We start from the raw sequence: 23,996 nt of genomic DNA on the forward strand, positions 1-23,996 counted from the left end.
TCCTTTTGGCATTACCCACTACATCCTGCTTTTCTAAACACCAATCAACATTTCACCTTGGGCACTTCAAAGACAGTAATCAGTTCTTTTCACAAAGTCTAAGGGTTCTTCCAAACTAAGAGTAGACATTTCCCTGTTTAAACTAATTTGAGCAGACATCATTGTAAATCAAACTAGGAAGAAGAATTTCCAAAACTAAGTGTGTTCAGAACAAGCCTATTCATTTGTATCAGCATGGTTCTTCTGCTTGTGCGGACCTAGAATAACTGTCATTTAAGTATTTATGCAATATTCACCCCAGGACTTTACAAGGAGTCAAGTGCAAAAAGCCCAAGCTAAAAGATGTAGATGTCAGTTCCACAGAACTTTGAAGCACAGGCTTCAATCTCCCCACACAGAGCACAGTAGTTCAGCAAGCGTTAAACTTTAAGATGATGAAAACCAATAGAACATAACTGTTTGGGGGGAGGTGGCATGCACTCGGTGCTGTGCTGAAGAGCACCAGATTGCTCAGCCAGGTCTAAAACTCTTCAATAGTCACAGAGTTTAAAGCGAGAAACTTTGCCTCAGGCTATACACCGGAAACAAACTATGGGAAAACAAGCAAGCAGTAAAATACTGGTGTACAAAAATATCATGTCTCTCAAAAGCTTTATTTTGCATTCTGTACAAATGGAAGAAAGTGCAGAGCTTGCAATCTAGCCATCTCTGGATGGGAAACAAAATAGAGACAGTAACCTTGTGGTGTACCTTAATAAATTAAAATTCATCTGATCCAGGACTTGACAACTTCGTTGCAGATCCATGGTCACAAAACTATCTTGCATCAATAATACTTCCATGCAATACTCCAGTGAATCATGCATATATGTCAACATCTTTTGGAGTAACAACAGACTGCACAACTCTCTGCCATGTAGCATAGATGTGTCTTTTCCTGTAACATTCATTAGTGATGAAAACAAAATACATTTAAAGTAATTAAAAGCATTTAGAATTTGAAAATCTTTCCTCAATGTTTTTGAATTATACAAAACACTCAATGGATAACTACATCTTGCAAAGCTGTAGAATGCATTTAATTCCACTGTCAGCTGTGTGAATAGGATGAAGGTTTATCCTCTAGGAAATATTTCTCCATTATAAAACTCAGCAAGTAAAACAAAATTATATATATAGTAAACTATAAATGACAACAAATGAAAAAACTGCTATAAGTTGATTAGTTTAAATCAACTTACGTAAGCCTACTTCCCTTCTATTGCCAAGAGAAATTAGTTTTCTTCTTGCCTTTTTTTTTTTTTTGAGGCAAAATTGGACATTTTGCTCAAGCTGCATCTGATCTGATCCCAGTAAAGAGATTATCCTCTTTCCCCAGTCTACCTCTATTGGCACATGTCTACCTCCTCCACCATCTTTCAGACACTACCATCCAGAGCTGGCAGAGATACACACATGCAGTCACCCCCACTCAATTTATGTCAAAATGATTCTATTTTCACTCTGCTAGGAGAAAATGCTGATCTGATTCCTTTTACCAAACCAGTTTCGGGAAGAGCTTACAGAACAGCTTATGACAGTTGGTTCCAATGGGACAGTAATACCCAGCAAGCACAAGTGGCAGAGAGCAGAAATTTCTTATCCGCCAATAACTTGCAGCTGACATCATACATCTAATTGTGCCTTGAGATACCTCACAACTTCATTCTAGGAAATTCATCTCAAAAAAAAGCCTTGTTATAATCATAAGCACAAAGGAGATCAAGCAAGAACTAGCTGAGAGAGAATCAGGAGATATAAATTCAGGATTGAAAATAGGAGAAAGTGTTTTTCAGTAAGCAAGGAAAAAGATGTAATTAGAAAAGGAATACAACGTGCACTTGTCAAAGTACTACTACAGGCCTAAATAAGAACAAATTAAATAGTCAGTGGGAGGATAAAACTGTAAGTTCACCTAAGAGTTAGTACAAGTCTAGGCCTGAATAACCACATTCACTCTTTGCGTCTTCTTGGGAAGACAAAGAAAAGAAATGGAGGTAGCAGATACCCAACTAGGAAAGTAAAACTGACCTCATTCTAAAAGGCATTTTTATTTTTTAAGAACATTTAGAAAGGTTGTCTTTGTGTGTGTGATATTTTAGTCCAGATCAAATCTGGAGGCAGAGCTACAGTGAAGATTTTATGACACATAAGGTTTTTAGAAATAAATAATTTTATACTAGAAAAAGCTCTTAGGCACAGAAGTCTCTCTTTAGCTCTAAATTTCTTACAGTGAAGAAATAATGACATTGAGCACATTTACTCTAAACAGAGATTTTGTAAAGACGAAGCAGTTTCTTGTATCCAGCTGTGATTAGAACCCATTTAGTTTTGTTATTCTGTTTTGACTGTAGAAGGCCTGCATCACTTCATGTTTCATTGTATTCATTTGTATTTAGAGGTCCAAGTGAGATATTGTTTACCCATGTAAAAAAACCCCAAATTATTCAAGACAATCAAATTACAGAGGTATGTACCTAAGAATCTTACTATAAACCCTTGATTCTCAACCAGAGGCTGTAGACACTGAACCCCTTAAAATCCAAAAGTCTAACTACTTAATTTTTGGTCACAACAAAAGACAGTTAAACAAGACTTGACACTTTTTGAGAAACCATAGTGTTTCAACATCAACTGTCCTTATAATACAAATTTTCACACTTTACAGTTATTCTGGAAATGTTCTGCAAGTTCATGTCCCAGAAACATTGAAGAAACACTGGAGTAATTCCCCAGAAATGGAAAAGGATTAAAAGTCTTCCAGGTGGGTAGGTGTCTGCTGTGATGTATCTAAGTAGCTGCCTGTTTGCATTCCTAGGGATGGAAGAGACAACTGCAGTCTAATACTGATTTTGCAGCAGTAATGTCATTGACTTCAAGGAGTTCAACCTTCTAGTTTGTGCCAGTACTTGATAAAGGAGAATTTAGTACCTGTTAAATAAGTTAGTCAATTATGTTAGCTAGTGAATTAGTCTAACCCTTTTTAATGACTAAAAACAGTAAGAGAATGAGAGAGTAAAATTTACAAAATATAAAAGTCCACAATTCTGAGAACCTAAGGTAAAAACAGGAAGGTACAATAGAAAAATAGTTTAAAAGGCAAGGACATGTGCTTGCGTCTACAAATTTCTGAAGAATTGAAAAGAGAATCTGGGCTTTTCCCTTTCTACAGACTACAAATGTAAAGTTTACCTTATCGTATAAACAAAGACTAACTGCAAAAGCTCAAAATCAGGAGTTGTTTTCAGTTGATATTGAGATAACGTATTTATCAACATCCTCTTGAATTTCCTAGATTTTATGCAACGCTAACATAAGCAGATGAGATCCTGCTGTGTGTCACTCCTGGTGCTGTACTATGCTATACTTCACTTTTCAATAGGTGCTGTATTTTAGAATTGCCTGAGTGTATATCATGAAGACATATTCACCCTCGCCCTGGCTTTGGTTTTCATCTACATTCTTCTGAAATCCACATTTAGCCAAGTATTCATAAGCCTCTTCAAGAACTTGAGAAAGTGCTGAGTGTAAACCCAATAGCAGAAAACATGTCATTGCTGTCCACAACTACAGGTAAATATGAGGTGACATAGACTTAAGAAAAATAAAACTGGAATAGGTTCTTCAGCTCAGATACAGCACATGATTTGGACAAAGAATGTAGGATTTTAAGACATTAAGACTACCTACATTCTCAAACTAACAAAAGGTAAAATGTTACTCTATTTTTCTTTTATATGATATCAACATCTGCAAGATCAGATTTGAGTATTCTGAGGCCTTCTTTTATCATATTCTTGTATACATAAATCCATTATAGAATCCTACTTTTTCCCAACGGTAATCCTACTGCCAGAAACCACGTTCTCCATGGATGGTCGCCAGAAAGCCTAGCCCATGTTCCAACTGCCTACTTTTTAATTATATGTCACATTCCTAGGTTCTGCTAGATACACTACTAGCATCTCAGAAAGTAACAAAGCAAATGTTTAAACTATGTAAACTTTAAATCATTAATTATTTTTCATTATTATGAATCTCTTTCACAATAGCTGTTTAAAATATACCAATTGATATGTAGAAAGGTATATCTGAGCATCTTTGAAAGGTATACCTATGGAAGTATACATGGAAGATATATCTGAGAGAGTAGCATGTCCCGAATCACTTACATTCTAAAATAACAGGAGAGATAAAAAATAAGAGCTATGAAAACTCACTTTGGTGCTGATATATAACCCATGTAAATAGACTTTATTTAAAAAACAGCAGCAGCAGAATTAGACAGTGCCCTACACACACTTGTTCTCATACCCAGACTTCTGCCTTTGTACTGCACTGTCCAAACTGGATTCAGATTGATTCTGTACTTCCAAAACTAAACTTTCCTTCTAATATGAAATGAGTAAATTTCTTTCTCCCTTCCTTTTTCATCTATGGGTATACCTGTATGATTAATTCACTAAGAACCCTTTTCCCTACTTTCTGTTAGAAATCTGTACACAGTTGATAATTGCTAGTTATCAAATTTGTGGATGGAAGAAAGAGCTACCACTTGCCAAGACAGTTATTACAGAACTTCTTGCTTAATCTTAATTATTTATTCATTGTTTAAAAAAAATACTGCCTTGCAAATCCTGTGGCTATAGGCAATGAATACACTTTGAGCTTAAAGAGAAGAAACAGAATGCACTGACAGATTTAGAATCCTGATGTGTGCTTAAATATTTCAAAAGCAAAACATTATCATAAGCAGTCATTTTCAGGAAAAGTGAAGGAGGCCAATTCATCAGAATGTTCTGCAGTTTAAATGGACCATGAGCCTTGCTGTGAAACAGTCTAGAGCTGAGAGAGGTCTCTCTGTATTGACAGACAGATAAGCACACTTATCTGTAAAGCACATTTATCCCACTTTTTTTTTTTTTTTCTGAATTCATTCAGTATATGAACATTATAGGAATGAATGCCAAAATAGTGTTTTCTAAGTCCCATAGGCTTTATACTCCAAAGATCAGTAACTTTTTTATTTTTAACATTAATTGATGTGCACTGTAAGATATGGAGAAACCGGGGGACGAGGGCATGCAGAAGAGGGGAATGAAAAATATAAGAGCACATAAATAACCAGACCAGCTCTTTATATTTTATAAAGATGACCAAGAGTATTGTAAATGCAAAACTGATTCTTTATTAAATTCACTAATTTATTTTTCCTTCTACATTTGTAGTAGGTGCATGCAATCTGTACTCAAAGATGGCACTAGAGTTACATGTATGCTTACAAATTAGGTTGGCAGCCCTTTTTATTAGCTCTCATTTTCCTTTTCAAAATGTTGCATGTTAAATTTTTATATCATAGTTTTTATATTTATGGTATTTCAGCTTTCTTGATTTCCATCATAAAAGTAATGAAATTTGGTTTTGCTTTTATTTTCTGATTCTAAACTTGATGGTTTCCTTAAAATGGGAATTATTGTTGTTGTTACCATCAATATTTTTAAGCTTTTCTATACTGAGACTGAAAGAGCCAGAAGATATATGAAGAATAGCAATGTATTTATGTCCTATGATTTTTAAGCCAATCTCATTTAGAGCCTAGTTAGGGACTCCAAACATTCAATTTAGCAATTCTACAGCTGGGAGGAATCACTATGATCATGCAAGCTGACCAGACCAAAGTTTTTGCCCCAACTAATTCTAGACTACATATTATATCAAAACCAAACAAAAAATAATCTAGTCTTGATTAAAGGCTTGGAGGGGTGAACATAGGATAACACCCTTCTAATAGATCACTATCTTCATTTAAAAAAAACAAACAAACAAACAAAAAAAACCCCACCACAAACCTCCAATGACTTAACTGAGCCCACATTTGTGCAACTTGCAAAATCATGGAGGCCAATTTCAGCCATTGGATCTTTCTAAACCTTTGGCAACCAGATTACAGAGACTGGTATTAGTAATTAACTAGAGATCAACTAGTTAATCCTTTAATCATCTCTTGAATAAGCTAAATGGACTGAGTTCCCGGAGTCTATCAGTCTAAGGCTTGTTTTTCAACCCTTTGATGAGTCCTATGATTCTCCTCTGAACCCACTGCAAATTATCAATATCTCTACAACTAAAACCCAAAAATGAAGGAAAAAATTTAGAATTAGCTTACAAAAAAAAGTTCATTTTTCTATTCTGACTTGAGAGTCCTGTGTTTAAATATCAATGATCACACTTGTTTGTTTTCAACTGTGAGTTTGGCTATGGTTTTGCCTAGTAATTCAATAAAATAAAACATAACCTGGAAGCAAACAGGCATTTTCTAGAGAAATGGTGTTGTGCAGATACTTGGTTGTAAACCTATCAATACCTACTGCCTGTACCCTCAGGCTAGGATTTAATTAACTTGTTATCACCCCTACGCATTACAGAACTGAAGAAATGGGCAACGAAAAATATAAGTATACAGGCCTCTTCTTGGCAAGCATAACATTTCCAAACATTGTCAGTCTCCGAGCCGAGACTATCATGTTCATGTGTAAGGAAAATGTCAGCAACAAACTAGATTTCAGCAGTTGGAATACATTTAAACAATAAAAAAAATATTTTCTGCAGCTGCATAAAGTGATGATTTTGGCTGGTTTGAATTAGACAAAGTGGAAACAGGAATCAGCACAGAGCTCTATCTTCCCCATCTCTACAGGCCAGTCCCTGTATTAGAGACCAAAACAAGATGCAACAAGTGCCTTGACTTTGGGCTTTAACTGTAATTAATCAGCATATAAAAAAGTATTCTATACATAGCAGTACTACATATCATGTAATGGAGGTCCTTTAATTTTACTGCTCTTGCTAAGTACTCAGGTTAGTTTGCTTCTCCAGAAAAACATGATTGCCTGACCCCTATATCCCTTTGCAACCATGATTTTTTTCTCTTTTTTCCTCCTTAGCAATACTGGAATGAATTAATTTATAGACAGGCTCAGTTAAACAAATATTAGCACTTGCACAAAAAAAATGGTTTGGTAGCTTTAGAATCTTTAAGTATTTTACAAATCTTTTCAAAATACCCCCATATTAATAATTTCATAACCTTTCAAATACTCTCTAGGAAGCTCTGTTATTTTGTAATCCCTAATTTAAGACATTACTGTACGATCTTTGGCTCCTCAAGATTCTCAAGTCTGAATCATAACATTGAAGAGAAGTTGTCATATCAATTGCTTCTCTTACCAGCCCAACCTATCCAAATTAATTCTCCTTCCATTTGTGATTACACAATATCCTTTCATGAATTACCACAACTGCTAACCTGGAACGTATTATGAGGAAAGCATTTAATGTATTTTTAGCTGTCGTTTAGTATACTTAAAACAAGGAAGAGGAACCAGATAATGAGATTAGGCAGCTCTCTACAGACCAATGACAAATATACTGTAGACACTGTTCAGAAACTTTGGCGCTTTCCTTCTTAATTTTTCTTTTATTACTGGCTTGAGAAAAATAAATAGATACATGCTGCATAAGCACAGTAAAATTACAGAATTCTGCTGTCTGATCAAAGGGAAGTGGCAAAAGGAAAATGAGTAAGCGTGTACCTGAGTTCAGTTTGAATTCCCAGTTTTTAGATCTAAGCCCATCACTCCTAGTATCTAATGTAGCTATTTGTTAGTGCTACGTGCTATCTAGCACCTATGACAAATAGTAAGGGGAGTAGAAATTTTAATGTAGTTTATTCCTCCTAAATATTATCTGAAAACTCACAGCAGCTGTGTAGACAGTCATATACAGCTAGAATTGTTCCCAGAAACTTAAGAGCATAAATCTAATAAAATATTCCCTTTCCATCTATCCTGTATCTTTCAAAGACATTTCTAGCTCTCAGCAAAGACAGAATGTAACTTGTGACAATGGAAGATCTGTTCAACTGATTTGGAGATTCCAGAAAATAACTCATAAAACCAATATGCAAATCATTGACCATATTAAATTGCTAAATTGCCACAGAACAAAAGATACTACAAAACTGTCATATGTTAAGCATTCGTCCACTGAAATTTCAGTTTAATTGCAAACTGGAAAACACACGCAATATATAGTTAATCAACAGCTTAATTTTAAGAGCAAGGAAGTTCCTATGTTCAGCCAATGGAATGATGAATTAAAACAGCTCTTTTCTTACCCTTATTGTACATATTGGTTGGTACTTGGACATCACTCAGACTGATGTTCACAGGCAAGTTATTGAAGTGGTCATTTGGCACTAGAATAAACTCCTTCCCCAGCTCCAGATAGTTTCCTTCTTCATCTCTTTCATTTATGAGCACAGCATTGAAGTATTCATACTGCAACAGAAACCCACAGTCACTATTCAGAATTCACATTCAGCATAAAAATATGAGGTTTGAATATTTTAACATATGTATCAATCCATGGATTAACATTTACATGTATCTCCATCTAGAATAGAAGAACAAGATATTTTTATCATCTCAGATTCCCTCTATACTCCTAGTACAGGTACATTTCTGAAACCAGACTTATAAATACATCTCAAGAAAACCCCATATTTCCTCAGATCTCTGGCTGCCCTAAAAATGTTGAGAGCCCAACAAACACCCTGAACATAAACAGCGTATGCACTATTTTTAATACAAAGCTCTCTAGATTTAAATAATTCCCTGGATAATTAACGATGATCTCTGTTTAGCTTATTTCCATCAGTTCAAGAACTGCTATCAGTGCTGAACTCAGGCCTTGACAAACTAAATGTGGTTTTACTTCACAGAAATATTAAGTACAGCTGTTGTTGCTTACCCAGTGTGTACTGACTGACATTTCCTAAAGAAAAATATTTGCTTTATGCTGAATTTTACAAATGCACATCATAGTAGGTTTTGTAAAATTAAGCATGCTTTAATAGGGACATATAAACTTAGCAGTGACTTATTTTGAACAAGAAATTATTGTCTCCCTGTTACAGATTCCTGAAGACTATTTGGCCTATTTTTTACAGAACTATAACCAGATAAGCAAAGGCAATTTAGATAAAATTATTGATTTCTTTACAACCTAGTCTAACCAGAAATTCCATCAAGTTTTGAAGGCAGCAAACAATGAAGACTACTTTTTAACCTCTAAAACAACCTTAACCCTTGGCAACAGTTTGTGATGTGTTTCTTAACTGAAAGAGACCAAAGTTTAGTGCCTTTGAAGAATCTCGTTAATTTAAATATGAATCTCTGCCCTAACTATCCATTTGAGAGTAAATCAATATAAATAATATTTAGACATAAATCTATGCATTCATAGATTATATACATCTATACAACCTGTACAAGGATAAATATATTATACCATTTACAAAGTTAAAACAGAACAGCAAGTACAAAAACTTAAAACACTTTTCACAAGCACTCTTTTCTCAGTGTGATATGTAACATATTCTACTAAACAAAAATTAGTTAAAATCTTACAATCTATACACTTCCATTAAAAGGCATAATAATTTAACCAGTATCTTAAATGGAAGCTTACTTGGAAAGAAGCTTTCCATATCCTGCTATTTTAGCTTTTAGTTTTTCAAAATGGCCAACTTGTAGTTTGGATTTTAGATGAAAGTAGAACACAAAAGAAGTCACTGTATATTAGCTAGATTTTGAAGACCTGTGTATGACAGAAATATTCAGACAAACTCAGTGCTCTACATACCATTAATCACATATAACAAAGATTGAGACACATCAATATTTGAAAATCAATTTAATGGAAATTAATCTGACATGATTAAACATTTGACCGTAAAATAACTTTACTTTAATTGGTTTATAATGAGATGAGCCAGATAATCTGCTACATACATCTTATGAATATACATAGCTATCGAGTCCTGAAGTTCTGGAGAAAAAGCACCGTAGTCTGTTGATTTGGGCTTTTTCCCCTCCAGGAGCCACAGGTAAAGAAAAGAGTAGAGATACAATTTGTTTAAAGGTGTAGTTTCATTAATTAAATAATTTTGAAAGTTATTAGAATCATCCAACACCCCCATAGTTGCTACCCCTCTCTATAGCATTTGGGGAATTGTCACTGTTATGGGTTTGATTCTTCCCATACCAAAACCAAAAGGATGAAGAAACGTGATCATTTCCAAGAAACACCAGTTCTCATTCTATTTGGGTGAAGTCTTCTCTATCTCTGCTTATCATCCAGGTTTATCACGGATCATTAACCGCACTGCATGCCTGCCGGCCATATGTGACAGCAGCTTTTTCAGTTTACCCTTTCTGCAAAAGCCATAGACAGTTGGCAGAAGGCTTGCAAGCCCAACTCATATTTCCCATATTAGTAAGAAACAGAATATTCCTTCCAACATTATGCCATGTACTAATGACTGTTGTAAAATGCAATCCTACTCCAGTTCCAAGCAAAGAAGAAGTAAGCTGTGTAGCTTTTCCATGATATAGTAGATAGCATCTAAGCCTGGAAGAAAGGCTGATGTTCTATCCCCTGGGAGTACAGCGATAAATAAAATTATATATTTCATGCTTCTTTCTTGCCAACCACCTTTCTCTTCACACCCCCTGGACTAAGTTCCAGCATGGTGAGGATGACTATTTCACCTTGTTTCCAAACCCCTTGTTTTCTTGTCTTTAAAGACATAGTTTTGTTTTCCTTTTTCTCTGCTGAACATGACATCGCCTCCACAACTGCTGGAGCTACAAATAAGCCATTGTGCTGCTTTCATGACACTTTTTGGTTTTGTAAGTCTCATCAGGATTGTCAGAAATCAAGGGGGGGGGTTGCTTTTTGTTTTCTTATTAAAGACCATCACTGAAAGCATTCACAACAACTAACTCCAATTTTTAACACAAAAGTTGTACTTACATATTTCACTTTAAGTAACTTGAATACATTATGGGAGAAAAGATTCTGTACTAAAATATGCAGCAATATACTGTTCTCCTTTAACTGGATTTAAGTTATGTATCATGGAATAACTTTTACAGTAATTCACATACGACTTAAGGATGCAAAATTTACCTTGCCCATGGGTTTTATACTTCACAAATGGTAGGAAAAATGGACAAATTTCAAATAAGAATGTCAGAATATACACGGAAACCACCTCTGAAAGAATATTATTTCCCTTCATTCAGTGGGTTATTTCCTTTTCCAAAGGAGTTAATTAGTAGACATCCTCCTTCATCATATTCTGCAAGTGGCAAGGCTAGCCAAGTATTAAAATCTGCTATATTCTAAATAAATGAAACCACTCGATTCACAATTAAGCGTATTTAGGACTGATTGTTTCTTTGGTTGATTTAGTACTGATTTATTGGTCTGAGTCTGTATTTTCTCTTTTCAATTCTACAAGTATGTACAAAATAATATGATTTATGTGGGGTTTTTTTTAAAGCAAACTGTAGCACAAAATAGCCTTTACATATTAGAAATAATTATTTTCCCTTTTTTTTTTTTTTTTTTTTTTGATTTAGGGGTGTTTGGGGTTTGGTTTGTTGGGGTTTTTTTGCAAGTGAGAAGTCTACAAAAATAATATATTTAAGACAGTCCTGCAAGTTCGAAGGATTAAACATCAGGTAACATATACGGCTCAAAACTACTACTGAAAAAGATCAGCATTTAAGCAGAGCTGTTACACAGTGGTTTCTTCTGGGCACTTTCCTTTCAAGGGAATTATTGAGTGTGACAGCTGAAAGGTGATAGAAGGAAAATTAAAAATAAAAACTGCAGAAAAAAAAATTAAAGTAAATCCATTTGGCATTCTGACACTGCATTTGAGATAATGCCCAAGGGAAAGGGGATAAAGTTCTGTTTGCTGACAACACAAATACTCTACCTGCTAAGCTCTAAGAGAAAATGACTTTAGTTTAATCTTGTCAATGGAGGTCAATCTTTAATGTAACCTTAACTAGGTGAGTTCCAAGACAGCACAATATAACATGTCACAAAGTTATTAGTCTAATAAATAACAAAATAATTATCCAGGTTGGAAGCACAGCCAGGCTCTACCATGACTTGTCCAACAGGTGAGTATACACTAACTTTACATATAGACTCGTATGGTGAGCAATGAACTAGAAAAAAAGTATTCAAAGGAAATTTCATTCATGTAATCTATTATATGCATCTCAAGATCTAAACATGAATTTTTATACTTTTGTGCGTTTAAATTTGCTCAGGCAAACACATTGGGTTTTTTTGTTGTACATTCCTTAACACCATCTGCATCATTCTGAACGCTTGATCAACCATTTTGAAAGCCTCTATTGTATCATAACGAAGACTTAGAGCAAGGCCATAAAAACAGGGGACAAATAAGAATCTCAGCTTTCATATGATATTAATATTTTACTCTTGTGAAGAAAACCTTCTCAATGCAAGCCAATATAAAATTATCAGTAGTGCTCAGTAGAACAAGCACAGGATCATTCTGCTTCAGCAAGGAGCTGATCATATTTCAGATATCCCAAAGAATCATATTGTTAATAGTCCGCAGAACCCTGGGCTGCTCTAACGTACTCTAACAACCTCATAGTAGGCAGAGACTTATGGGGCTGTTAGGAGACTGATCACAAAATTGTTTTACAGGTTCATTCATAAACAAGAGGAGCTACAGACGTGCACACACCTGCAGGGCTACGATCTTACTGGCATTACAAAGACATGGTGGGATGGCTCCTATGACTGGAGTGTTGGAATGGAAGGATACAGGCTCTTTAGGAAGGCAGGGGACATGGGGGTGGAGGGGGTTGCCCTCTATGTCAATGACCAGCTGGAATGCATGGAACTCTGCCTGGGGATGGATGAGGAGTTGACCAAGAGCTTATGGGTGATGATTAAAGGGAAGGCAGGGACAGGAGACATTATAGTGGGGGTCTGCTACAGGCCACCCCACCAGGAAGACCAAGAAGATGAGGCCCTCTATAGACAGGTAGGAGCAGCCTCACGTTCACAAGCCCTGGTCCTCATGGGGGACTTCAACCACCCTGATATGTGTTGGAGGGACAACACTGCAGTGCATAAGCAATCCAGGAGGTTCCTGGAATGTGTTGATGATAATTCCCTTCTCCAAGTGATAGAGGAGCCAAAGAGGAGAGGTGCTGTGCTGGACCTTATCCTCACCAACAAGGAGGGGATGCTGGGGAGTGCAAAGCTCAAGGGCAGCTTTGGCTGCAGTGACCATGAAATGGTGGAGTTCAAGATCCTTAGGGCAGCAAGGAGGGTGCACAGCAAGTTTTCTACCCTGGTCTTCAGGAGAGAAGACTTTGGCCTCTTCAGAGATCTGCTTCGCAGAGCACCATGGGATAAAGCCCTAGAGGGAAGAGCAGCCCAAGAAAGATGGTTAATATTCAAGGATCACCTCCTCCAAGCTCAGGAGTGATGCATCCCAACAAAGAGGAAGCCAGGTAAGACTACCAGGAAGCCTGCATGGATGAACAAGGAGCTTCTGGACAAGCTCAAACATGAAAAGGAAGCTACAGAGGGTGGAAGCAAGGACAGCTAGCCTGGGAGGAATACAGAGAAACTGTCCGGGTAGCCAGAGATCAGGTTAGGAAAGCCAAAGCCCTGATAGAATTACATCTGGCCAAGGACATCAAGGGCAACAAAAAAAAGCTCTTACAGGTGCATCAGTTATAAAAGAAAGACTAGAGAAAATACAGGCCTTCTGTGGAAGGAAAAGGGATGCTTGGCCACCCAGGATATGGAGAAGGCTGAGGTACTCAACAACTATTTTGTTTCACTCTTCACCAGCAAGTGCTCCAGCCACACTGTCCAAGACACAGAAGGTAAAGGCAGGGACTGGGAGAATGAAGAACTGCCCACTGTAGGAGAAGATCAGGTTTGAGACCATCTATGGAACCTGAAGGTGCACCAAGAAAACTGGTGGATGAAGTGGCTAAGCCACTATCCCTATTTGAGAAGTCATGGCAGTCCAGTAAAGTTCCCGCTGACTGGAAAAGAAGAAATATAAGCCCCATTTTTAAAAAGGGAAACAAAGAGGACCCAGGGAACTACAGGCCAGTCAGTCTCACCTCTGTGCCTGGCAAGATCATGGAGTGGATTCTCCTGGAAACTATGCTAGGGCACATGGAAAATAAGGAGGTGATTGGTGATAGCCAACATGGCTTCACTAAGGAAAAATAGTGCCTGACAAATCTGGTGCCCTTCTACAATGGGGTTACAGCAGTGGTGGATAAGGGAAGAGCAACTGACATCATCTACCTGGACTTGTACAAAGCTTTTGATGCTGTCTCACATGATATCCTCGTCTCTAAGTTGGAGAGACATAAATTTGAAGGATGGACTACTCAGTGGATAAGGAATTGGCTGTATGGTTGCACTCAAAGAGCTGTGGTCAACAGCTCAATCTCCAAGTGGAGAGCAGTGATAAGTGGCACTCCTCAGGGGTTAGCATTGGGACTGGTGCTGTCTAACATCTTTGTTAGCGACATGAACAGTGGGGTTGAGTGCACCCTTGGCAAGTTTGTTGACAACACCAAGCTGTGTGGTGCTGTTGACATGCTGGAGGGAAGGGATGTGCCATCCAGAGGGACCTGGACAGGCTGGAAAGTGGGGCCTGTGCAAACCTCATGAAGTTCAACAAGGCCAAATACAAGGTTCTGCACATGGGTTGGGGCAATCCCAAGCACAAATCCAGGCTGGGTGATGAGTGGATTGAGAGCAGCCCTGCAGAGAAGGACTTGGGGGTACTAGTGGATGGGAAACTGATTATGAGCCAGCAATGAGTGCTTGCCGCCCAGAAAGCCAACCGTGTCCTGGGCTGCATCAAGAGACGTGTGGCCAGCAGGCCGAGAGAAGTGATTCTCCCCCTCCACTCCACTATCAGGAAACCTTACCTGTAGTGCTGTGTCCAGCTCTGAGGACCCAATAAGAATGACATGGACCTACTCGAGCGGGTCCAGAGGCAGCCACAAAGATGATCAGGGCGCTGGAGCACCTCCCCTGTGAGGACAGGCTGAAAGAGCTGGGGTTGTTCAGCCTGGAGAAGAGAAGACTCTGGGGAGACTTTATAGTGGCCTTCCAGTACTTAAAGGGGCTACAGGAAAGGTGGGAGGGACTCTATCAGGGAGGGTAGTGATAGGACAAGGGGCAAGAGTTTTAAACTGAAAGAGGGTAGATTTAGATTAGATGCAAGGAACAAATTCTTTACTGTGAGGGTGGTGAGACACTGGCACAAGTTGCCCAGAGAAGCTGTGGCTGCCCCCTCCCTGGAAGGGTTCAAGGCAATGAGAACTACAGGAGTAGGTTGCAGGGGAGAACTGATCTGCAAGGCAAGAAGGAAACTTTGAAGCTATCTGTTCCAGTTTAGCCACTTATTTTGGCATAAAGTCTCAAGTACAAAAGCACCTTCATTACAACGGATACTTTGCTGACATCAGTAATTTAGATATAATACTGAAAAGTATTGCACATCTAGCATAATTGCAGTATTGCACAAACTATGGTAGATGAGTGACATTTTCTATTTACATTTACAGTTATCTTATTGTAAACAGGTATCCTGTGATTCTTAAATTATTTATCAAATATTTGTTAACAATGTAAACAGCGTATTTATTTAAATATAAATATTTACTGTTTAATTTTAAAGATACACTGTAATGCAAATTGCCTTTGCAACTTAGAGAGTACTTGGCATGTAAGATTAAACATGTATCAGTTGGTTTCATCACATTTTAAAATGAAGTATTTTGTTTTAATGGTATGAAACAATGCAAGCCACAATTTTAGTTTGATGTATTTTTTCTATAGTACATAAATTATTTTTACCAAGACAGCATTAAAAAAGTCCCATTCACAGAGCTATGAGAACTAAGAAGGTGTAAGAGCACAACTAGGAATGATTTGCACTAATGGGTCAGCACTATAATTTTTATCTATGCAAGAACCATTTTCACAGTGTTTCCGCAACCCTACAGCTCATCTAAAGACAAAGCTGGACATCTGTGGAAGACGCTAAATCAATGAAAGTTTATGGCATTTGCATTGAAGCTCCAAAGAGGGCAAAAATATTCATGATATGTAAAAAACAAAATGAGAAAAGTTATCCACTCTGAGGGAGGCTTTCTTACTACAAAACACATTGACTCTGGTATTCATGTGTTAACAAAGAGGCAGATGTCTGAATGTATATCAGTTTCTAAGGCTCAAAAAAGTATCTTATGACAATTGTCCAGTAAGGAGAATTTATGTTTTGATGCATACGATGAAAGCTCTTGTATCCAAGAACTTAGTCTGGTGTTTAGCGAGCAAGTATAAAAGGCCATAAAAGCTAACTGCTTCTTTCAATAAAAATTGTCCTGAATTTTAAAAAGCTTTTAAATTTGAGAAAACTGACATCTCTTGTTGTAAGATTTCATCTTCATAATTTTTGATTATTCGCTGAAAGTTCTTGCTTGCTCCTTTGTAACAACTTCCAACATTTTTTCCCATGTCTTTATTTAACAGCAAGGCTCAGAAAACACCTGAGATTTGAAATGTTGTGATCAGTCCCTCTTTAACTATGGAAGTAGTACAGAAATGCTACTTGCATCCTTGCAAAAACATCTGTTCTGTACGCAATCAGAGTAAGATGACCTTTCCCCAGGCTATCCATTCCCTCCCAATACGATTACCCTATTAAAATTGTCTTAAAATGGGATGGATAAATAAATAATACTTTATTATAGTATAAAATCAATTATACCAGCATGTAAATTGATAACACATCAAGGCCTCTGAGGTCTTGTAAGGATTAACTGATTCACTGAAAGTGGCAAGTAGTAAGTAATTATGATGGCTATTTTAAATCATCTATTAAAGGTTTAAAAGTCACTTTAGGTTACAAGTTTCAGATTAAGCCTCATCTTCCTTTACAGATAAATAACTTCAAAAATATCTAATTTTACATACAAAAGCTCTCAAGATTCTTTTCTTTGTCACAAGGCTGAACAAAAACTCTTTGGTCACTCTTAAATTTAGAGCCTTACTAGAGATCTAATGTTTTTGCCGGGTCTAGAAATGCAAGTGTTCAGTGTGGTTATTTTCACAGAATCACAGAATCATCTAGGTTGGAAAAGACCTTGAAGATCATCTAGTCCAACCATTAACCTAACACTGACAGTTCCCAACTACACCAGATCCTTAAGCGCTATGTCAGCGTGACTCTTAAACACCTCCAGGGATGGGGACTCCACCACCTCCCTGGGCAGCCCATTCCAATGCCCAACAACCCGTTCTGTAAAGAAATGCTTCCTAATATCTAGTCTAAACCTTCTCTGGCACAACTTAAGGCCATTACCTCTTGTCCTATTGTTTGTTACTTCATTAAAGAGACCCCATCTCTCTGCAACCTCCTTTCAGATGGTTGTAGAGGGTGACGAGGTCTCCCCTCAGCCTCCTCTTCTCCAGACTAAACAACCCCAGTGCTCTCAGCTGCTCCTCCTAAGATCTGTGGTCCAGACCCTGCACCAGCTTTGTTGCCCTTCTCTGGACACGTTCGAGTCATTCAATGTCCTTTTTGTAGTGAGGGGCCCAAAACTGAACACAGTAATCAAGGTGCGGCCTCACCAGTACCGAGTACAGGGGTAAGATCCCTTCCCTGTACAATAGAACTGGCCACGCTATTTCTGATGCAAGCCAGGATGCCATTGGCCTTCTTGGCCACCTGGGCACACTGCTGGCTCATGTTCAGCCGGCTGTCAATCAACCCCCCCAGGTCCCTCTCTGACTGGCAGCTCTCCAGCCACTCCTCCCCAAGCCTGTAGTGCTGCTGGGGGTTGTTGTGGCCCGAGTGCAGCACCCGGCATTTGGCCTTATTGAAACTCCTCCAGTTGGCCTTAGCCCATCGCTCCAGCCTGTCCAGATCTCTCTGCAGAGCCTCCCTACCCTCGAGCAGATCAACACTCCCACCCAACTTGGTGTCATCTGCAAACTTACTGAGGGTGCACTCGATCCCCTCATCTAGATCATCAAGAAAGATGTTAAACAGGAGTGGCCCCAAAATCAAGCCCTGGGGGACACCACTCGTGACCGGCCGCCAACTGGATTTAACTCCATTCACCACAACTCTTTGGGCCCGGCCATCCAGCCAGTTTTTTACCCAGCGGAGTGTGTGCCCATCCAAGCCACGAGCAGCCAGTTTTGCCAGGAGAATGCTGTGCTTATTCATACACATAAAAACCTTCAGGGAATACTTTCTGCTAAAGAGCAAAACAAATCCCAACTCTGGTGGCGCTGTAAGTTATCCCTTCTCCCAACGGACATATGTTAAAAAGATACCAGTTAATAGATGAGTAAATTCAGAGTCAGTTATCATGCTCATACAGAGCTGGAGTAAATGATGGAGACAATTTACTTAAAAGTTCTAGAGCAACTTTAACCAAGAATTTAATGACTTAAGGGAATCATCTTGTAACTAGAATACAATAATAGTAGATTCTGTGAGTTTGTGAAGATTGTGCATTTCAAAACCACATAATTACCACACATACCAGAAAGCCTGCATCCCAATTAATGAGCTTACACTCTAATACTGTGAAACAATAGAAGCCAAAAATCCCCAACCTGGAAAATCTACCAGTATAGTAGTGTGGCCCTTTGATAAGGCTTATCTCTTGCACATATTGCTGAACAAGCATGACAAGAGTGTTCTGGGGCTGAGCTAGCCCCTTCTCAGCTGCACCCAAAATGTTACCTCCTGAACTTCCACTCTGGCACAAGCGCAGGCAGAGCTCCCTTGGCTCTGTGCTTCTGCTGAGGATGCATCTTCCCAACTTGCTCCTGATAGACACAGTAGAGAACTCTACACTTAATGGTTCCAATTCAGAAATATACTAATAGAAGAGGATTGTTTTTCTTGCTAATAAACATGAGAGGTCTGTTGGGCTTTATTTAAACCACACTTTGGAAGAAGCAGCAATTAGCCTAAAACTTTTCACTACAAAAGGACAAGCTCTGTGCAAGAGCAAAGAAAACAAGGAAGACTAATAAACACTTCTGAACACTTGAGGATGTTAAAACATTTTTGAACACATTTGTATCAAGCTTACCATTACTTCCATGCTACAGTACTGGTCATACTCCCTTTTCAGACTAGGAAAACTGAGATAGAACATTACACAGTGAGTCTTTACTAGATTAATATTATTTTCAGAGCATTAAAACCCCTCACTATGCCTCATTTTATTTTTAGGTTAGAAGTAGTATCCCACTGATGTGGGTATGGCCAAAATGCAGATGCAAAAATAATTATAGTGAAACACAGGCTGACAGATTGTCAGTGGGGCTATAAAAATCTCTGCAGTTTTGTTGAGCAGTTAAGACGCACAGGCAGATATTGAAGAAGGCTTTCAGCTACTCTTCTCTTTTAAATTCTAAAGACAGAAATAGAAAAGCAGTTGGATACGTAACAGAAATAGCACCTAGATTTTAAAACTACTGCTTGCTTTTTTTAAAAACACATTTATCTAAAAAGCAGGGGGGTCATTCTTTTTCAGCAACTGGGAAAAGAAGCAAAAATCAAGCATGTGTGATTTTTATGGGATTAACTACTGATTCCTACTGGCCATGGTCTGGGCGTAAGATTAGGCATATTTTAAACTTGAACAGTATTGTGAATGTACTTGTCACATTTAAAAGGTGCATCAGGTGCAATTCAAAGTTTGTTGTATTTACTCTCACAGTTTGCTTCTGAAAAAATTTGTATGTCTCAAGCCAACAGACAATGGATTTCTTCCCTCTAAAGTCGACTAACTCAAATATTCCCCAAACAAGTTTTATGGGGCTGACCTTTTTAAACAAATTATATCATTTCTGTATCTTTATAAATGCAAACAATCTGCAAGACTTTGTCTCATATTTAATGCCATTTTCACTACTAGCTAGAAGCACAGGACTCCCTCATTTCTCTTTAAACCCTTGAAGATTGTATCAAGCTAGTGAACAGGCAGGATCAACAACTTCTATAAAATAATTCTGTAAAAAAAATAGCAAAATTACAGAGTTGCTTCAAAATCAATGCAGTAATATTTTCTAGAGTTTTCTATCTTACCACAAGGTAACACAATAGCATTCAACATAGAACATTAAAAAAAACCTCTACATACAGTTTAAAATATGCTATAGAAATAGAAAAGCAAGCTATATCACAAACAGATAAACTGAAAAGTTTTAAAGTGAAATCAGTGTAGTTCCATTCATATTCAGCTCATCTGACACAATCAGGTTGATGACAACCTCAAGGCTGCCTCTAATTATCAGTGGAAACATATATGACTTCTTTGTGCCTTTTTTACAGTCATATGCCCTAAGTGATTCATTCCTACTTCCAAGCAGGAAGAAAAAATATTTCTCAAGCTCTGCATCTTCTCTGTCTCCCATGAGAAGCAACTTTAACCCAGACACTTCAGAGTCCAAGGCATTCATATAATGCTGCTCTGTACTCATCAAGAGCTGTACTGTCTCCTCAGCAAGATATGCTCAGGGACAGTAGACAACCTATATATAGTGTTTTGCTGGGTTGGGGGTCAATAACTATCCCTAATAAAACAGAAAGAAACAGGCAGTTCATATCCAGCAGTCGACAACATTTGAACACTAACTGTGGCTCTGAATGATGAATTAAACATGTACTTTACAAGATTGATTTTTTTTATATACCACTGGGGGATAATCAAAATAATTAAATACTGAAGAAATAGAAGAGAACAAAATTTCATGGTGCTCACTGCAATCCAAGGTTTGTTTTGTTACTCTCAACCACCCACCATACACAAAGGAGGTTAAATTAATATTATTGACTACACAAAAGGAAGCAAAAGAACATGTGCAACATTATTGAATTTGTTTGGGAGTAAAGTGAGAGATGAGATGTTGAGCAACTGAATGTATACAAATCCTCTTCAAATGATTAATGACTCTCTCATGCAATATAGAAATTTGGTCAGCTAAGCCCACAGTTGAAATAACAAGACCATGATGATGAGCTAATTTAATAAAAGAAACACATGTCTCCGGAGTCACACAATTCTGGGGAGAAAAAAAAAAAAAAAAAAGACAACGGCATCTATTTTAGTCATAAGATTCATTTGAAGTGTTTAAAAAAACTCACAAAGAAAAACCTTGGTCATGAGAATAATTATTCTACAAATGGGGGGGAAGAAAAACACTGAACTTAGAGCATATTTTGAAAACTGTACTTATGTGTTAATACATTGGAGTATTGTAACTTTCAAGTTACACTATAAGAGAACTCTTCAAACCTGTAGATCATGCTAAGAGCAGCATGCCTTCTGATGGGGTTATTGCTGAAATGCAAGTATCTCTCTCTGATTCTTTACAGTGCTGCTTTGCATTGATTGTATGGACAAAGTTTAACAAAAATACACAATGAATATACTTTTACATGTCATACTCTAAGTCTTTTCCTGACTTCATTCAACAAGCATGAGTCCTAGATATAGAAACTCAGAATCTGCATAAACCAGCTGAGGAAGATTTTTCTCAAATACTAGTTTATATTTGGCCTGGGAGCTAGGCTGGGGGGCAGGGGGAGAGAGTGGAAAGAAGAGCAGGTTAAGAACTTGGATATTGCAAAGTATCTGTGTGGGTAAAATGAACACCTGCACGCTATTCTGTTCCTGAACTTGTGCAAATAAGTGAGTGGTACAGTCCAAGAGTTAAGATTATGAAATATAAAACTGGTCTCTTTATGTTTTCAACTTTTGACCATTTTTCACATCAAGCAGGGACAGGCTAACTGATAAATATAACAGCAGCAATAAAGGAACACAGTATATAAACTGAACTTGTCAGAGCAACATCATGAAACTATCTGGAGTTTGTACTATTATTTCTTCGCTATATTAATGTGTCAGATACTCATGGAACAATTTACTAGTATGCTTACTGAGCTGTAGACTGTGTTAATATTGTACTCCTACACATAACTTCAGAGTTACGGTCAAACCGCAGCATAGTGTAAGGCTCCGTGAAAGCAACTCAAGAAACTATTTAGATTTTCAGAAAAATTACCATGTTCCAGGTGTAATTTCTATGGCACTTTTATCTACTCTGAATTAAAACAGATAAACACTTTTAGAAAAGATGATCAGGCAAATCAAGACAACCAAAGACACAAAATTCTAGTTTGAAACCCATCTGGGTGATGGGATAACTGGTAGTTTTATGAATCATTTACCCCACAATCTAGCTTGCTTTCCAGTCTTGTTTACAAGCATTAAAAGTGCAGGCTAAAGATGTGGGAGAGATAGCATCTTCTAAAGACTCTGAAGAATCCAAGAAACATTCCTAGGAAGGGCCTTGCGTGAAACCTCTGCTGAGAATGGAAGAAGTCACCAATGGACAATGGCAGTCCAGACTGGGCACAGTGTCTTTATGCGTTTCCCTCAGCTCAGCAGGAAAGATCACACACGTAGAGGCCTCTCAGTATTCTAAACAAATTAAAAACCATTTTGCAGCTCTCTTTAGTTACTTTCTCTAAACATCCTAATTTCCTATTTCACTGCTCCCTTCCTGTCTCTGGTAAAGAATAAATTGAAAACAACAAGACATGAGAGGGAATACAGTATCATTCAGTCACAAATGGGTCTGAAATGCTCATCTAGTAAAAAAATATGAAGAAACCTTCATTCCTACCAGATGTTTATCTAAGATTCTGCTTCTTTTGTTACCAGAACATCATATGAAGAATGATATTTTTAAGGACACACACATAGATTTTTTTTTTTTTTTAATTGTTACTACATTGAAGGAGGAGCGCTGAACTGAAAAAGATTATATAAGTGGTTAATTATGATTTGCAGAAAAATCCTACATTGCCTTTAACCATTTATTGCAGAAACAAAGATTAGTGCAAATATAATGTACTCCCTTATAGCAAAGATTTATCAGTTTTCAATATGTTGGCTCTGAGCTTATTTCCACAGCTAAAACAATATTCATAAAAATATAATCATACTTAATGTTTTTAAATTGTTATTTTAATAGGTAATTACTATATTTAATGTATCTTATCTTCATGCTTGCTTCATTTCAAGTCTGTAACAAAAATGACGTGCAGTGTCAATAGTCCTTCCTGAAAAATACAGGTCATAAGTCATCTAACCACTGCAATTCAATGTCATCTTGAACAAAAGGCTTAACCAAAAGGAGAAAGCATTTGAAATAATGAAAAATTTGTGAGGCTGACCCAGAGATTATTAATTCAGGCTTCCCAGACATAAGCTTACTACACAGATGACTTACTATACATAGATTCCAAGGGGGAAATTACACTAGATATTGTTACGCTAGCTTTCAGCTGCCAGAAAAAGATCCTCCCTCCTAAATAAGGTGACATGAAAGCACTTCATTAAGCAACCAACTTGTCATTAGCTATTTCACTGAAATTATATATAGAGTGACTAGACCACACAGGGATCTGAACAACAATACATACAACATATCATGAAGAAACCCTGAAATGTAATACACATCTCAGTCATTTACTAATCTGTAGTTTAAACAAACACAGAGACCTAAACCAGACTTATAAACTTCAGTGACAAAAATATTTTCAAAGACAGAAGGGCTTATGCTAATGGATACCATTCAAAATGCCTAATGTAACACTCATCATCATAAGAAATATGCCATAGATAATTCCTCAGCAAACATTCAGGTACTTAGAGTACAAATATGAGCTTACGTTTACCTGAGCTATATGCTGATGCTGAAAATTTGCTGAGTTTGTTTATAGTAAAGCTGATTGGGAATAATGAAATGACATCCCTGAAATCTCTCCAATTCCCATTCTGAATATTACTGTATTTAGAAAGAGTTTTACAACAGGAAGACAACTTACTAATACAATATTATTTTCTAATCAGAAGAGTGTCTCCACTTACATATATCCTGTACTTTAACTGGTTTACAAATGA

At 37.4% G+C, this 23,996-nt stretch overlaps 1 protein-coding gene across 1 annotated transcript in view; it reads right to left on the reverse strand.

Moving 5' to 3' along the window:
- CACNA2D3 (calcium voltage-gated channel auxiliary subunit alpha2delta 3) overlaps positions 1-23,996 on the reverse strand; it is a 468,241-nt gene that overhangs the window by 274,087 nt on the left and 170,158 nt on the right. The window contains exon 5 of the mRNA XM_074836249.1: positions 8,216-8,378. Coding sequence (XP_074692350.1) covers positions 8,216-8,378 — 163 coding nt within the window. The remainder of the gene's footprint in view (positions 1-8,215; positions 8,379-23,996) is intronic.

Source organism: Strix aluco, chromosome 11 (genome assembly GCF_031877795.1).
Source record: "Strix aluco isolate bStrAlu1 chromosome 11, bStrAlu1.hap1, whole genome shotgun sequence".
NCBI classification, from domain to species: domain Eukaryota; kingdom Metazoa; phylum Chordata; class Aves; order Strigiformes; family Strigidae; genus Strix; species Strix aluco.